We start from the raw sequence: 16,739 nt of genomic DNA, 5'->3' as shown, positions 1-16,739 counted from the left end.
TTGGGTTCTAGACTTAATAACACTGAGTAGATAAGCAGACTAGATACCATCTGTGTACAAGTAAAAGCAAGTCTGCTTTTCTGCTGTTGTTTCTAGAAGGAAAAAAAGATTAACATTCTGGTTATATGCTCAGATACACTACTCAAAAACTTACACTGAATTTAATATACATAGTACTATAAAATGACATAAAACCGTTTTGGAGCCATTATTTGCATGAGAAGGAACAGGGARTAAAGTAGCAGTATAGCAAAAAGCTCATGAAACACTTCTGTTAAAATATCATCTAACAATAGGTTAAGTATCCATTAATATTAAACCCATTAATTGAAATTGAATATTTTGTATATATTTGCATGGAAGTCATCCATGTTTAATATTACTAATTGCTGTAATAAGTGATAGCTTTTCCCCAGATAGACTAGGACTGGGTTGTTTTTTTTTTTTGGTACAGAATAACTGCATAATATTGGCATAGTCTGTAAAAATAGAAAATGCAAAACACAATGTTAGTTGCTACAGGGAATCTGCCATCTGAACTACTGTGGTAAGGACAGTGAAAGATGTAAGAAAGTAGAACTGCAGGTAGCAGATGAACTTACCTTTTCACAATGAGAGTTTGACAGAAATCCCAAATCCAAGCTGAGGAAGCAGGAATTTTTATTTMTTTTATTCAATTGCACTATTCATTGATGCACTTGGTTCATGTTTCTGCTGCTGAGGATGTAGTCTTCAACAACAGAAATGTCTGCCATATCTTTGGACTATTTCTTCTTTTATACAGTTTACTTTTACTGGTTTTCATATTATATATATAATGTTTAGGGTTTTTTAATTCAATCACAGAATGTACCTGAATTTAGAGAGCAGTGAAACGTGTKGTAATATACTGTTAATACTGCATTGAAGTTGTATATTTAAAAGAAAATAATAATGTAGATAAGCTTAGGTAATACAAAAGCAGCAAAATAATTTGTTACTACTTGCAAGGACTTTTGTCTGCCTATGAACACACACATACTTTAGTGTGTTTTACAATAGGTTATACTGACTGGTACAGAAATAGATAACAACATTTACTCTTTAAAAACTGTAAATGCTGTATATATTAGTTAAAAAGCAGCATTATGTATTTCAGTCCATATTTATAGTTTTGATTACATACACCAAGAAACTGATCTAACAGGTAGCTGCCAGAACAGAACCATTCTTATCATGAAGGTAAATGTTACTGTTCCTACTGCATAGCTGGGGAAACCAAGAAATGAAAGACAAGCAACATGCAGGCTTTCAAATAGCTTATACACAGACAATCCATGAATCCCCAGTAAGGCAGTTTGGCCTATTCTTCCCTGTTTCTGCAGGGTTTAAAGATAGCCTCTGAAAAGGAGTTTGTGACCAATCACACTGATGATGATTTTGATTTTGGTTWTTAATCCTAGCCTGTGAGGGAGGCATGCTGGTCATTCTTCCAAAGTCCTTGTAAATGGAGTGTGAGGCTAGTAAGTCTAAGCAGTCAACCATTTAATGCTAAAAGTGTGTAAGTGTTGTCTTGTTCAGGAAAACAGATATTTTTCATTCACTAACACAAATAAGATTTTCTTACTAATTTTTAGCACTGTGGTCCACACTGTTAAGGAATAGTGAGATTAATTCTGTTCTGGCTTGTGCATTGCCAGCAGACTTGCAAGTAAATCTAATTATTCAGTTCTTGCTATTAGTACACGCAAGCCTGAAAGAATGCATCTGGACTCTGGCTTGGCTCTTCCTACAGGACAGGCAGGTAGAAAAATCTGATTTCTTAAAGAAGCATGTATGTGAAAGACACTGAAGCCATACAAAGCCATTTTAAAAGGAAAACGTCTCTTGAATTTTTTAAAATTAGGTATCAAGGTGTGATTGGGGGAAAGGGATTAATTATGGCTTACAGTAATAATGTGACTTGGCTTTAAGAACACTGGAATTTAATGACTAAAATTAAATAGTCRACCCTGCCATTTCTCAAAATCTGATTCTCTGTGCTTCATTGAAATGAGTCATCAAATTCACGTTAACTTGTGCAGTTCAACATCTTAGGTTTTCAATATTCTGTGTATCAGAAGTTTTCATGTATGTAATAGTTGTGCTGTGTATGTAATAGCACAGAGTGCAGAACAAAAACATGCAGCATAACATGCAATATTTATAACCTGCTAAGCACATAGTATGTAACTTACCATAACATCATGTACAACTATGTGCTTAGTAAAGCTCARCTGCTTCTGCTGGGAGTCAGAGACCCACTGCATCTTTATGTGTTTTGCTCTCAGGCACATGGTGTGATTCCAATGGGGATGGTCCTGTGCAGGACCAGGAGTTGGACTTCAGTGATCCTTATGGGTCCCTTCCAACTCAGGGTATTTTATGATTCTGTGTTTCAGTTTGCTATGACCACTGTACGTGCCTGGATGCCATCATTAAGCTTCTTGCTGTTCAAAGCACAGGAGTAGTGAAGTTCACGTCCCTGGTCTGACTGATACATTTCCTGACTATTTCTCTCCCTATCCCTCTTTCCCAAACACTTTTTCTGGAATGGTTTTTAAAAACCAAGTGTAATTACATTACTGAACTCTCTCAGAGGTGTTGCAAATTGAGTTTACCAAGAATTTCTAAACTGATTCAGAATCCAAATTAACCTTAAATCTCCAGTGCATTATTTTTGCTTAAACTATTGTGATACAGAACAAGTAAGAAGTGTTGTACAGAACATCACCAAGATTTTCAGATCTAAGTGTCCCTGATTTTGACTACCTTAAACCTGTGCACCTTTCAGGTTATACAATGTATAAAGACCAAACAGGGTTCTAAGTGTTACTCATGCTGTGGGACAACAAAGCCAATGCTATCTATCTTTAGTTATAGCAGCAAGTAATTTCATGTCAAAATTCAGGCTGTTAACTTCTTATATTTAGGGTATATTTGAAACATGTTACTTGTATTTCTTCCTTCATTTTACCTGGGACATCTTTTACTCTAATTAAAATTATTTCCTACACTAATTCTTGCTCTTTTTTTCTTCCTTTGTATTTTTGTGACCTGCTCATCTTCTTGCTTAGCAAATGGAAATTCTAGCAGTAAGTGACAGTTCTTGATTTATCAAATACCTAACCATGCCAGTTACCAAACTGGTCTCCATCTGTCTTGTCCATTTGTGAAATAATGATGTCTTGTCCTAGACTATTACAGAAATGCTGTGTGCCTCAATTTTGCATCATCTAACCCATTAGACTGTTGGTCCTTTGTAGATAATAGGATCCTGTAGTTAGTAAAATGTTATAAAGATTATTCCATTAGCACTAGCTTTTATATCTGTATGTGAAGCAGTATGAACACTGTCTGCACTTTTGACTAGTGTTTTAGAGGCATAAAAATGGAAGCAAGACAGTGTGTGAGTTAATMTTGCTATTTAATTTCCTTAAGAATAGATCTTGTGTATTTTCTAAAGCAGAACTAAAGGGCTACCGTTTATAAAGGAAACATTATTTTTGCCTCCAGAAATGGAATTATTCTCCTCCTACTCTGTCAGGCAGTGTAAGCTAAGGGACAAATTATATACTGTGCTTACAATATAAATATTAATGCATATGAAAGATCCTATGCTTATGGACCACAACTGTTTCTTTTGGATATTAGATCTTGAATTTAAAACAGTAAAGTATCAACAGTAAAAGTAAGTGATCTATGAAACTTTTGTCTTGTTTTTAAGACATGAAATCTTGAAATGTTCTAGACATTTCAAAATGCCTTTTGAATCATTTCATGTGCCACTCCACCCCCACTTCTTGGAAATGTAACTTATTAAAAAGTGGAACTTTAAATCTAGAATTAAATGAAGCTTTTACCTGCTTTTCATGAGCTTCCTGTATGTTAACTTCTAAATACTTCTGGCATTTTCTTTCGTAACCAAATTATCTACTTTTAATTTTGCACACTGTATACTTGAGAAGTTGTGATTTATTGTCTGTTGTACTGGATAGTAGGAGGTTTACACTTCTGAATGTAATTGTGTTGTTTACATTTGTAGGAACTGGAGTTGTGTCGGAGGCTATACAAGTTGCATTTCCAGTTGTTGCTTCTGTTCCAAGCCTATTGCAAACTCATCAGTCAAGTAAAAACAATCAAAAAAGAAGCAGAGGTAATGAAAACCATGCCATTCAGCTAGTAATTGTTGACTTTTTAAAGGCAATTTAAAATRCATTTGGATATCATTTTCATCAGTGGGATATCTTTTTAGAAACTGGAGGAGGGTTCCAGCTGTTTTATAGCTAATTAATAGAAGATTTAAGTACACCTTACAAGAATTTTCTGAGATGCTCAATTATCTGTGTTGATTTTTGTCCAGCTTGAAAGCTCTTTAAAAGACAGGAATGCAGGGAGTCCAGTGATGAGGATTTTAAATATTTCAGTAGGAAACTCCTGGTGTATTCTAATCAAGCTACCATCAAGGCACATCAACCCCACTCAGCAGAGCTCTCTGATGAAGCTTCTTTCCGTTGCCCTGGTGTTTCTTTAGCAAACACCATCTCTTGCTACCAACTGATTGATTTAACTGTGTCACTTCAGCCACCTCGCAATTACTCTGCAACCTTAGTCTCCATCCTAAGCACAGTTAATACTGTGTTCTAGACAACTTATGTCTGATTTTTAGTTGTAGTAACGTCAGAAGTAAAAGGTGTCTTTCAGCTGTGCACGTGGTACATATGTGATGCTAACTGAGTTGTATGCATTATGCTATTAATAGTATCTTCTGGAAGTTCTYCCCTGGGTCTGGAATGCAATAAACAGGGCTAGCAGAAAGAAAAAACTCCATCTGCTTGTTGTAGTAGGGAGGAACATGAAAAACCTGGGTGAAAGTCTTTGCTTTATGAGGAGCTTGGAAAAAAACTCTGCATATTCTTCACTTATATTTCCAGATTTTGTAGAGGCTGAAAATTAGTTTGTGTTTGAAGAATGTTGTGGAAAGTTGGCATCACATCAGTCCCACTTCTTCCTAAGTTAGTCAGATGCAGAATCATGTTCTGAGAGATGGCCTTGTATTTTGCTCATGCATTRCAGCTAAAGACAAAGATATTATTATATACACTGGCTGCACTGCAGTTACTGTGCTGGGTTACCAGTCTTACAGATTTTTTCCTTTACATTTAAGATGTAATGGCACCATTGCTGCCATACTTCTCTGAAATGCTTAATTTTTCTTGTTTGTTTGTTATTAAGTAATGTAGGGAGAAATCTAAATTTTGAAATAAATCTTAAAAGAACTAAGATGGAAACTTCATCAAGGGAAAGCCCAATAATTGACATGCACACTTGGGCCATTAAATTCAACTGTATACTTAAGCAACTGCAGGAAATATTTGTGTTCTTTTTCTTTTTCTCATTTATTATTGCATAGATGAGGAAAAATAAAAACACTGATCTTATGAAAATGAATTTGGCTGAAATACATTTAAACTAGAAAAGGTAACGTATACTTGTTTTAGGTAATAAATATGTCTGAAGAACTTGCTCTTTTGGAGAGCTGCCTGAAAGAGGCTGAGGCAGTGTCTGACAGTGGTATTGAAGAAATTGAAATTGCAGAGGCTTCCCAAACGAGCACAGAAACAGCTATTCACTCTCTCATTGAATCTCTGAGAAATAAGGAGTTTGTGTCAGCTGTGGCACAGGTCAAGGCTTTCAGGTACGTTTTTATGGATTGCTTGCAGATCTTGAGTTTCTTAATAGACATTTTCTTAATTAAAAACAGGGATAGGCACTGTACCTTTTTTTTAGCTCTTGCTGGATGTTCTTATTGAAAAGGACAAACACTATTGCTTCACTACAGCTTTTTCTTTAATAATTAAAAGAACAAAAAACAATTCTAGTAGTACTTGTTCTTTAGAATTTATCTCTGAGAAATGATACTGTTGATTACCAGGACTCTGTGGAAGAAACATTACTGTAGAAGTTTCCTATGTCTTCTGTTCAAATACCTAGAGACAAAAATATTTAAACTTTTGATTTTTAAATACAAAYTGCATGTTATTTTCTCTTGCATTTTCCTGTCTTCTGTTCAAATGTCTGTTTAAAGAACATTTAAACTTTTTTTTAATGTTTAAATCCAAACTGTGTGTTTACAGATCTATTTGGCCCCATGACATCTTTGGCAGTTCAGAAGATGACCCAGTTCAAACATTGCTGCACATCTATTTCCGTCATCAGACACTTGGCCAAACTGGTAGCTTTGCAGTAGTAGGCTCCAACCAAGATATGTCTGAGGCCAGCTCAAAACTCATGGAACTTAACCTAGAAATTCGAGAGTCTCTCCGCATGGTGCAATCCTGTCAGCTTCTAGGGAAGATCAAAACAGGAATAAACCTTGTGACCACTGGGTTCTGAACAGCTGTCATTTAGAAAAGAACTGATGATGAAAACACTTCAGACTATTATTGAGCACCTTTCACAAAAAAACATAAAAACAAACCTCCAGCAATCCTGACAACCAACACAATTTTATCACAGCAAGAAACTGTTTCTTCAGAAGTAAAACTTTGAAAATTGAAGTGAACATCCTACTTGACTGCTCTTTCTACACCGCAGCCTGCGTGGCAGTAGTATTTTTTTATTAAATTTATGTATAAAAACTACATGAAAGGAAAAGGGCTTAATGTAATGCACACATACGCATTATTTTCTGTTGTAAAAGAACTCCAAATGATGTTTGCAGTAACAGCCTCTACAGGTTGAATCRATATCGCAGGTGGGATGAGGCTAAAATCAAGGCTGGTTTATTTTGGCTGAAGACCTGCAAGGCTTCCTGGCTTTCCAGCAGTAGTAGATAAAATCATCAACAAACATCTAATGAGACACTTTGCAACGTCATGAAGAATGTGCAGTCAAACATGAGTAGAACGACATACGACTGCAAAAACCATTGACTTCTCAGTGTTTTATTTGCTTTTGTTGTCTGTAATAAGGAAATGATGTGTGTGAGTTAGAATGTATGGCTATGTGACAGTTGTTTTTTGAAGGTATGGGTGATTGTTAAATAAGGTCTCAGAGCATGCTTAAAAGAGCTGCAAGATTATTTTTGAAAAAATTTTATTTTATTAGATCTAATCCTCATAGTGTGTAAATGTTAGGACATTTAATAATATTTTAAACTGGGATTTCCCAGTGTTTCTAAAAGAAATAATATATCTGTTAACTTTATTGGAATGCTGCTCAGTTCTCTGACCAGTGCTTATGTTACAAATATTGATAACAACTAACCAAAAAGTAGCTGCCTGCAGAGACTTTAAAATGTATATTAAAGATATATGCTGCCCMTCAGCAATTCTCATTAGAAGTTAACTTATTTTATTCTGTATATATTCTAGAAACTGTATAGTGCAGTATTTTTCTTGTAAATTTGTGCAATGCACTGTTAAAACAGTAGGTGTATAAAGTTATGAGGGGAAGGGGGGGTTCCCTCTTGGTAGTCACATGCATTACTTGCAGCCTGAGTAGCCTGCAGGATTTGAAGAGTTTGAATGCACATATATGCATCTTCATGACTCAACTGAAGCCTAAGGAAATGGGACTATATGGAAAAAATAAAAAAACCCTGCCTACCAAAACATGCAAACAGGCAATATACTCATAGTTCAGTGTGAAAGTCTGTAGCATAAAACAAACTGGATTCTGTTGAAACCAATAGCATTTCCTAGGGAAAGAAAAAAAAAAAAAAAAAAGAATGTAGTCCCACAATTCCTGTGATTTGAAAGGAACACCCAGTATTTTTATATACATCTCTTACCCACTGTGATTTTTTTTTAATGGGCTCTAATTCCAGAGTTTAGAATGTAGAATTGAAATTCTTAGCTCTGCCTTTTTGGGGGAATTAGGCCCCCTAGAAATGTAATTATGCTGAAATGCATTAATTGAAGGCACTGTGCACACTGTTGGACTGCTGACAGTAGTTATGTTATCCTAACAAGTTCTGTAACTGGTCAAGGCACATCCATATTCACTGTATTTTTTTCCCCTGTCCCTGATAAAATTGAATTATTTTGATGGTTTTGTGGTACTGTAGATGGTGTTCTTAATTATTTAACTAGTATTTACCGGGTATTAGTTTTATTTAGGGGCGCATTACACTTTTATTTACATCATCTTTTACCAGCTTTTTTTAAAATAAAAGACATTGTAACTGTCATTTCGTGTATTTTTACAAGCTAGAGTTTATATACTTTAGCTRAACAGACTAAACACTGACAACAGAGGCCTAGGTGCCCTGAAGTTGTATTTTTTATGCCCTGTCATTACAGCAGCATTTTCCTAGGCAGCTTCTGAAGCTGTTAATGGATTTCTCCTGAAACTCAAACCTGAATTTATATATTTAATTCCTTATGTTATACATCTTCCTCCATTTATAATGGCTAGTGGAACCTGGCCTATAGGGCAGAATCATGTTAGCTGTCTTTTTATATTGCTTTCATGAAGCTTTTCAAAAATTACTCCTCAAATACTGCATGTGCTGTCACCCTCCATTACCTGGTACCAAGCCTCTGCCAAATCTGAAGCTGTAGTAAAGCTGTCTAGAAACAAGAAAAACGTCAGACATCTCCTGTAAGATGCAGCAAAGACAGCACTGACTGAGGTAACATGCAGAAGAATCTCAATGAAAAAGCTGTACAGGGCAAGTTCATGATCGCTCTGAAGAACTGGCAAGTGTGAAGGCTGTTCCCTTCTACTTTGTATCATCACACAGGTCAGCAGTAGCTTTCCTTCTTCCTGCTGAGTCTAGGAACCAGTGCCCACAATCCACAGCACATGCTGTCATGGACATGACATTGCAGTAAAACTGTAAAGGGACTAGAAAGTACAGATTTGTACTTTGGCATTGAGCACTGAAAACACTGAACATATTTATATAAGAGGGATAATACACAGAACTACTCTGGAAYTGAAGAATGCTACAGGATGGAGAAATGCTTGTTTAATGTGGCTGCCCACTGCACTGTACTCCCAGCCACAGAGCCCTTGCAGTAGCTGATGAAAGCAGGCATTGCTCTTTGCTGCTACCTGTCACTTGGAGCCWACATCAGCTGCTTGCTTGGACCAGTTGCTGCTGAAGCACAACACCCAGTTCACATCAGCTAGGCCAGTTGTACATCTTACCAAGAAGAACCAACTGCTGCTTTGACTGTAGTTAGTGGGGGTGACATCCCTTCAGTTGTAYTGAATTTCACTTTGGGCTGGTACTGATAATAGTCACATAAGTCATCATATTCCCAACAAGCAATCCTCAAAGTAATGCCTTGTGAGGGTACCTGTACAAATATGAAGCACTCAACTACTCACATGACTTCTTACTGACATGGCACAGAGCTGCAGTTCTCAGACTCATTACCAAGGTGCAGACTCATCACAGCCAGTTTCTTACCACATTCATCCGGAACAGACTACAGCCATTAGAATAGGGAAGGCAGACAGGAAAACACTGAATATCCTTAGAGGGGAACATGCTCAGAAATAAAGATATTCAAGACAGCTGCAACCGCAAACTGAAGCAGTGTGGCCAGGTGGCTGCAGAGAGGGCCCCAGGTGCATTCCTCAAGCTGGGGGCTTGCCACTGCTCATCACCRAGTAACTGCACATACATCTAAATGTATAAGGCACATACATCTAAAACAGAAAACTGCCCAGCTGCAGGGGTACCTTTCAACTTGAACAGGACAAGGATGGAATTTGCTGTGAAAGTCTGATTGAGCTGGTAAAGCAAGGGATATTTCCTTTTACTGTGATACATGGAAAAATACTTCAGGTAGAAGCATGAAATACAGCAGTACTCTGCTCTGGAGTGCGGATAGGTCTGCTTATTCCCAGAATGCCTCACACTACTGTAATAATGAATGCAGCAAGAATAAATGAAATTACTTGGCAATAAATTGACACTGAGGCATTGATCTTACTCCAGCAAGTTCAAGGGGCATATGGCAAAAAGGCAGGAATTTACAGCAAGATGAGTTAAGCATATAGAATTAACACTCACTGCCCCTCAAACAAGACAAAGGAGATTGTTTGCCTACCCTACCATAYACTAGCTTCCACTTAAGAGATACAAGACCACCTGGCACTGAAGCTGTTGTACAGYATGGGTTCTCCCTTCAGTCTTTAATGGAATGGTCTCTTGAGTAAGCTAGATACAGGTGTAGTTAAGTTTGTTATAGCCAATATAAAAATCACTCTTTTCAAAGAGAAACTACCTCAAGACTTCTACAAAAGGCTTTGTGCATTATGCTCAGTTTAAAAATTAATAGTGTCAATAGCATTCTCAGAAAAGTATGTCTTCCTCTACACTTACCCAGCTCCATAGCTAAATGGTAGATGGGGGCAGTGGTGTGGGTTTTACTAACTTGTGACTCAGATGGCAATGCTGCAGTTAGTCACAGAGTCAGCTTGTTACACTTGCTGAGGCATGGTGTTCCTACAGAGGACACCACCAGTAGCCCACAGAGAGCATCATCTGGAAGTGACCTATGCTGTTTCTGCTATTACTACCAAACACTGGAAGTACAATCTAGTTGCAAACCCAACCCCAGAAGTGTGTGGGAGTTTGATACTGCCCTAATAGCAGGCATTTAAACTGTAAGTATATCAAACCCTTCAAGTATAACCTTCTAAGTACACAGCTCTTWGCACTTCACCTGCAGGCTGAAGAGGAAGCCAGGCAGATGCAGTATTGTACCTTGCTCCTCTGAAGTGTCCCTTTTTTCTATAACTTCATCTAAGTAAAACAAGAAACACATTTATCAGTAGACTGGAAGATCAGTGACTCCTGAATATTTTGTGAGAATGTCCCGGAAAAGCTTTCTTTGGCTTTAGTCTACAGACAAGAACACRAGCTTAGCTAAATGCAGACCAGCTGTACCAGTGGAAGTGATTTAGTACTCACTAAATTTCTCAATCATTTTCTAGTTGAAAAACAGGTGCAGGATACTTCCTCCATCAAATAGAGGTGTGCACAGTAAGTGAATACTATTAGGTGCTTTGTTCATGAATGGTAGTCTGCTACCTACTGCAGGTGTCAATGTTAACTTCAAGCATTTGATCAGTTCAAGAACAGAAGCAGTAACAGAAACCCTTTCCACCTGAGAATCTACAAGGTCCTGAGTCAGGTACTTCCAAGACCATCACTGATTTACAATGCATCTCTAAGCTCATCCCTTATGCAAGTTACAGAATTTATCATATGCACCCTCTGAGCTGGGCATAAACCCACCTGATCGTTTGTGCTTTGCAATACTTTTATTTTCATGCTTTCCTAGCTACATCGCACCAAGCACCTTTAACAACAACAAAAAAATCTGCTCTACTTGCAGTTTTCCAGAAAAGCCCTAAACAAAACCAAACAAAAAAAAAAAAAAAAAATCCCATCCCAATCAGATAATGTATTTGAAACTGAACGTGCTATCACAAGAGAGACGTTTGCCCTTGCATCTCCCACAGAGGTCCTGGCGGTGGGGCCTCTTAGGATCCACGTGGCGCATCTTCACGGGGCAGGTGCACCGCGTCTGCTTGCAGCTCTGAGGGAGAAGGCGGCGGTCGGCAGGGGCAGCCGGGCCCGGGGGGCGGCTCAGGGCAGAGCGAGGGTCCCTTACCTGGCAGGTGATGTCCTCCACACGGTACGGGTTGTAGGACTTCTGGCAGGTCCGGCAGAACTGACGGAAATAGACCTGGGGGGGAAGGTCGGGGTCAGCGGGGGGGCGGCGGCGAAGGGCCCGCGCCGGGGCGATCCGAGCCGGCCCTACCTTGTTGGTGCCCTGGACACACCAGACGTAAGCGCTCTCCCAGCGGATGTTGCAGGCCTTGCAGTGGTAGTACCCGTACTTTTGCTCCAGGAACTGCTGGGGACAACGTTATTCGACGGCGCGAGCACCTCCCGGGCCAGCTCGGCGCCGCTCTGCTCCCCGCGGCCGACACTCACCTGGAAGCGCAGGCGGGTCTTGCCCGCCGACGACTCCCGCTTCTGGGGTGAGGCGCGCGTCTCTGCCGGCTGGGCTAGGGGCTCTGCCGGCTGGGCTGGTGGCTCTGCTTCGGCTGCCTCTGCCGCCTCCTCCTGGCTTGCCTCCGCGGCGGGCTCCGGGGGGGCGGCCGGGCGCTGCCCGCGCGGTTCGRCCGGGCGCTGCCCCAGCGGCTCGGCGCCACCCTCGGGGGGCTTCTCCCAGCTCGCCCTCACGGCAGCCGCCTCCGCCTCCCGCTGCTCCCGCAGCGCTGCCGGCTCCTCCTCGACGGCCGCCGCCTTGTCGTGCTGCTGCGGCCGCCGCTCCAGCTCGGTGCTCGGCTCCTCCAGGAAGGCGGTGAGTCTGCGGGACGCCATGGGCGAGTAGACGGCGATGGTGCGGGGGAAGCGCACGGCGCGGGTGCTGGTGGTGGCGGGGCTGCCCAGCTCCTGCTCCCGCTCCGCCTCACGGGGCCGCGCCGCGGTGGGGCCGGGGCGACGGCGCAGCAGCGTGCGGGGTCCAAGCGAGCACTGCACCGAGGCGTCCTGCCGCGGGTTCACCTGGACGCCCACCTCCTTGGTGTTGGCCTTGCGGAGCCGCGGCGTCAGGCTGGGGTTGACCTGGGAGAGGATGGCCTTCAGCTGCGCCCGCTGGTAGTTGTCGAAGTACTCGGCGGCCGCTTCCCCGTAACCCGAGAAGTATCCGCTGCCCCGCGACCGCCAGCCGCCTGTCACCCCGCCTTTGCCCTTGGGCGGTGGGTAGCGGTAGGAGTAGGGGTGATASGCAGTGTAGAGATAGCTCGCCATCGCCTCGTCTGCCATCGCACCRAACCCGGGGCACCCCTGRGGCGCGGCCTTAAATACTCCCGGGGTGGGGCCGGGCTTTCCTCACTCCGATGGGCGCCAGCYTTGCGGCCCCTCACCATCCCCACCTGATGCAGGGCCATCCCCTCCCCCGCACAGCTCCCCAGGTGAACCAGGCCGCGCGGCTCTTAACTGCCCCYGAGAGACTGAACAGCGGAGAACACGGGTTTGGTTCGGCTTCGCCATGTATTTGTGGTGAGAACAATGAGCACAATGCTTTTACAGCAGGTGAGAGGCACAGAGATACACGTGAGACATGGATTTTCCTGTCATCCATACCGACACTGAGTTGGCTTTAACTCTGCAGAACACTGTTTCCTTCCTTCTACCCATTCCTGCTGCACTCAGCCAGGCAGCAGCCTCTTTGCACAAAGTTTTACAGTTACTGGTCCGCGTCGCAGTGATGCTTTTTTTTTCCCAAATTTACTTTTGAAGTAGTAGAACTGTCATGGTAATAAAACACAGATAACCTTGTACAATGGGAGCAGCTGAAGAAACGATGGAGGATGGACAGCTTCGCTTGCACAGCAGCGAGCACAGCCCGAGCCTGGTTGCAAGCACAACACACATGTGTGTCTCSGGGAGTTACCTCTTTGTCTTGCCTAAAGCGCTGTCTGAGTCGGCTCCATCTGAATGGAGTTGTGCTCCTCTGTGGTCACTGTGCCATAGGAAGTATCGGCTACCTCCTCTTCCTTCAGTTTCTTGTAGGAAATATCTGTGTCTTCCTCTTCACCAAGTGTATCTTGCTTGTAGCTGTCTCTTCCGTACATCTTGTATACCAGCACAAACAGTCCCGCTTCTGCTGACTGAAAAAGCGCATAAAGCAAGGGAAACATGTACATGCTCCCTATGAGCTCCGGGGAGAAGGTGAGTTTCAGGATGGCAGTGCAGAGCTGGACATTTTGGCACCCTGTTTCCAAAGACACTGTTCTCCTGCAGTGTGGGGGCATTTTAAAGACCGTGGCTAAGCCGTATCCCAAGGCATACCCTGCCAGCGGCATCAGCACTGCAATGGCATAGACAGACGCAGGAATCTGTGCCAACAGATCTGGGCCCAGCATGGTCCCAGTCAGGATGAACAGGATCACCAGAGTCACCAAGAGGGACCACAGGGAAATCTGGCAACAGATACAGACATTGATAAACAACACAAGGGTTATTTGTTTAAAAGGATAAGCATAGCAGGTAGAGGCTTGCTATAAACTGCAAAACATGGTTGAACTGCCCTTCCACAGTTTGCCCCTGGCCTGGGATTTTGGTGGTGTTTGATCATATCCCAGGAAAGGAAGGGGCTGAAATCACCCCCATCATTTTGCTTTGGGATGACTTACTGGGAAACAGCCAGGATTTACGCCTCTCTTCCTTTCACAATTGAGCTAATTTAGTTGCACGTTTTTAGGAAGTGTGGCCGTGCCTGCAGGGTGGTTTTGCCTGACCTGGGTGCATCAAGAGTGGGGAGAAAGCAGGATGTCACAGAATGCCTCTGCTACAAGGTCCAGGATCCATGCCACGATGCAGCACTACGCTGCTCTCCTTCCCTTGGTGGCGGATGGGGGGGGGGGGGGCGCGTTACCCGCCCTTTCCCTCTCTTTCTGTCTCTGTCCCACCGTTTTATTTCAAGACTGTAAGCCCTTGCATTCCAACCAAATAGCTCAATGTGCCTGTGTCGAACTAACATCGGTTTGAAGCAACCCGAAAGCTTACCGCCGTCGGCCGCCCGTGCCCTATGCCACCCCCGGGCATCTCGCGCAGCACGTCCGCCCACCTCCCCTCTGGACGCCGTGCCTACCTTGACCAGGAGGTCGGCGGCGCGGGGGTGCCGGTAGCGGATCAGCACCCCCAGGCCGATGGGCAGCAGGGTGCTGCCCAGCGTCAGGCTTACCGCCCCCAGGGGCAGCAGCCGCACCACGGCCGTGTTGATCCAGTAGCGGCTGTAGATCCAGAGGCAGAGGGGCATCAGGAAGAGGGCCAGCAGCGTGGAGGAAGCCGTCATAATAATGCTGCGCCGGRGAAACCAAAGAAATGCCCCATCACCACCCGCCCGCCCGGGAGGCAGCTTCGGGAAGCCCCAAACCCCGTTGGAAGGGGGTTCTGCAGCCGGCCGGGCGCCCCTCACGGCAAGGGCCCGCTCGCTCCCCTCTCTCTACTCTCCCACCCGCTTCCCTGCCCCGGCCAAGGCGCGGGCAGGGAAGATTTTTAGGGAAGGAGGCAGGAGGCGTGTGGCGGGGTTCCTGCCACGGGAGAGGCAGGAGAGCAGTGCTAGCGRTTCCCAGCGCGCCGAGCCCGCCCGTCCCGGCTCCACCGGCGGCAGGTGCCCAGCAAACCCTCCCGTGTCCCCGGGCCGCCGCAGCCCCCCCGGCCGGCTGGGGACGGGGGGAAACGGGGCGCCTACCTCAGATTCATATCCCCGTCGACGAGCACCGACATGAGGTTGGAGAGGTTGCCGCCGGGGCAGCAGCCGCACAGCAATACAGCCACGGCCGCTACCTCGTCCAGGGCGAAGATGAGGGCGAGGAGAAAGGCCAGCAGTGGCATGGCCACAAATTGTCCCAGCAGCGCCAGCAGCAGCCCTACGGGCCGCCGGAGCTGCTGCCCCAGCTGCCCCAACTCCACGGCGCAGCCCAGCCCCAGCATGGTCACGCAGAGCCCCAGCCCCACCAGCACGCTCAGGCCCTGGCTGAGGGAGCGGTCCCCGAAGGTCTCGCCGCCCCCGGCCAGCGACCCGCCGTCGGGGCCGCCRTCCCCCGCCGCCGCCGGGGGCTGCGCGGAGCTGGCCATGGGCTGCGCGGCCCCGGGAGCCGCCGGCTCCCCGCCAAGCCCGGAGAAGAGCGCGAAAGATGGRGCGGCCGTCAGTGCGGGACGTGGGCAGTGCTCGCCCCGGCGGCCGGCGGAGYCCGCATCCCTCCCCGGCTCCGCTGGTTCTCCGGGCGCTACCGGTGCGCTCCGGCCGCGATCCCTGGCCGCCTGTCTGCTGCGGGCCCCGCCCGCGCGTCCCCCGACCCACGCGGGGCCACCCCCGGCGTGGGCGGTGTCTCGCTTTCGCCTCGACGGCGGTCAGCGCCGRCCGCCAGCGCCGCCCGGCCCCGGCGGGGGGAAACGCAGGCGGCGGCGGGCTCGGGCCGCACCCCGCTTTCCGCTGCGACCCCCGGCASCCGCTTCTGGAGCCGGCACGGCCCGACGTTTCCAGCGGAGGACCTGAGGTATCGGGAATTTGCTTTGRCGTTGGCATTAAAAAGTCAATTGGCGTCACAATGTTACCCGGTGTGGGAGGGCAGCACTAGACCCCTCTGCTGAGGGATTGCCAAACTCGTTCCCCCTCCAGACAAATTGCTATTGATGTGAACGTTTTGGGAATGTGTGAGGAAGGATGGCAATCTTTTATGAGATCGAGGAGGCACCACTTTCTGCTGTGGTGGACCCAGAAGCTTTTAAGGAGAGGCAATACCTTTTAAAGGGTAGTCACTACAGGTGAAGACAAAGGCAAGCTCACAGGCACACAAGTATTCAAACAAGGATAAGAAATGTAGTCCATCTCTCCAAAATCACATCCAAGGGCGATTGTACTGCTTTCTATAATAAAATCGTGCTTACAGCATTTACTTTTAATAATTCCGTGTCACCCTGTTCCATCAAAAGTAAAGTGCTTTATAGAATGCCCGACTAGACTCACAAGGGCAGGAGCTCCAGAGAGAGGAGGGCAGATTCCAAGGGCAGGATGTGTCGGTGACTCTCACTCTTGGCATTGCTCTTGGCCTTTTCTTGGGAATGTAACTCTTCCTCATTCACCCAGAGGATTTAGAAGGGTCACAGCCACCGCTTCACATTACCACCTCCTGGGTGATGGTAGCTGACTTAAGACAGAGCATCCCCAGGG

At 45.1% G+C, this 16,739-nt stretch overlaps 3 protein-coding genes across 8 annotated transcripts in view; 1 reads left to right on the top strand and 2 right to left on the bottom strand.

Annotated features, from left to right (window-relative positions):
- FRYL (FRY like transcription coactivator) overlaps positions 1-8,212 on the top strand; it is a 161,755-nt gene extending 153,543 nt beyond the window's left edge. For 4 of the 6 annotated variants that reach the window (XM_057366777.1, XM_057366774.1, XM_057366772.1 and 1 more), the window contains 4 exons: positions 3,096-3,113; positions 4,064-4,174; positions 5,520-5,716; positions 6,156-8,212. In XM_057366777.1, coding sequence (XP_057222760.1) covers positions 3,096-3,113; positions 4,064-4,174; positions 5,520-5,716; positions 6,156-6,414 — 585 coding nt within the window. In that variant the 3' untranslated portion in view covers positions 6,415-8,212. The remainder of the gene's footprint in view (positions 1-3,095; positions 3,114-4,063; positions 4,175-5,519; positions 5,717-6,155) is intronic. The other 2 variants (XM_057366776.1, XM_057366773.1) reach the window with 1 other exon arrangement.
- Positions 8,213-11,414: 3,202 nt separating this feature from the next.
- ZAR1 (zygote arrest 1) lies at positions 11,415-12,823 on the bottom strand. Its single transcript, XM_057366741.1, has 4 exons — positions 11,987-12,823; positions 11,811-11,903; positions 11,661-11,735; positions 11,415-11,585 (listed from the first exon to the last, which is right to left on the bottom strand). The coding sequence occupies exons 1-4, from the start codon at positions 12,821-12,823 to the stop codon at positions 11,442-11,444; spliced, it is 1,149 nt and encodes a 382-aa protein (XP_057222724.1). The 3' UTR covers positions 11,415-11,441.
- A 195-nt stretch (positions 12,824-13,018) lies between these two features.
- Positions 13,019-15,839, bottom strand: SLC10A4 (solute carrier family 10 member 4). Its single transcript, XM_057366770.1, has 3 exons — positions 15,258-15,839; positions 14,655-14,865; positions 13,019-13,983 (listed from the first exon to the last, which is right to left on the bottom strand). Exons 1-3 carry the CDS (start codon positions 15,641-15,643, stop codon positions 13,468-13,470), a joined length of 1,113 nt encoding a protein of 370 aa, XP_057222753.1. The 5' UTR covers positions 15,644-15,839; the 3' UTR covers positions 13,019-13,467.
- Positions 15,840-16,739: the final 900 nt, after the last annotated feature.

Source organism: Malurus melanocephalus, unplaced genomic scaffold, assembly GCF_030028575.1.
Source record: "Malurus melanocephalus ecotype Western Australia unplaced genomic scaffold, MMel_1.1 scaffold_71, whole genome shotgun sequence".
Lineage (NCBI taxonomy): Eukaryota > Metazoa > Chordata > Aves > Passeriformes > Maluridae > Malurus > Malurus melanocephalus.
This window is presented reverse-complemented; position numbering and strand designations above follow the sequence as displayed.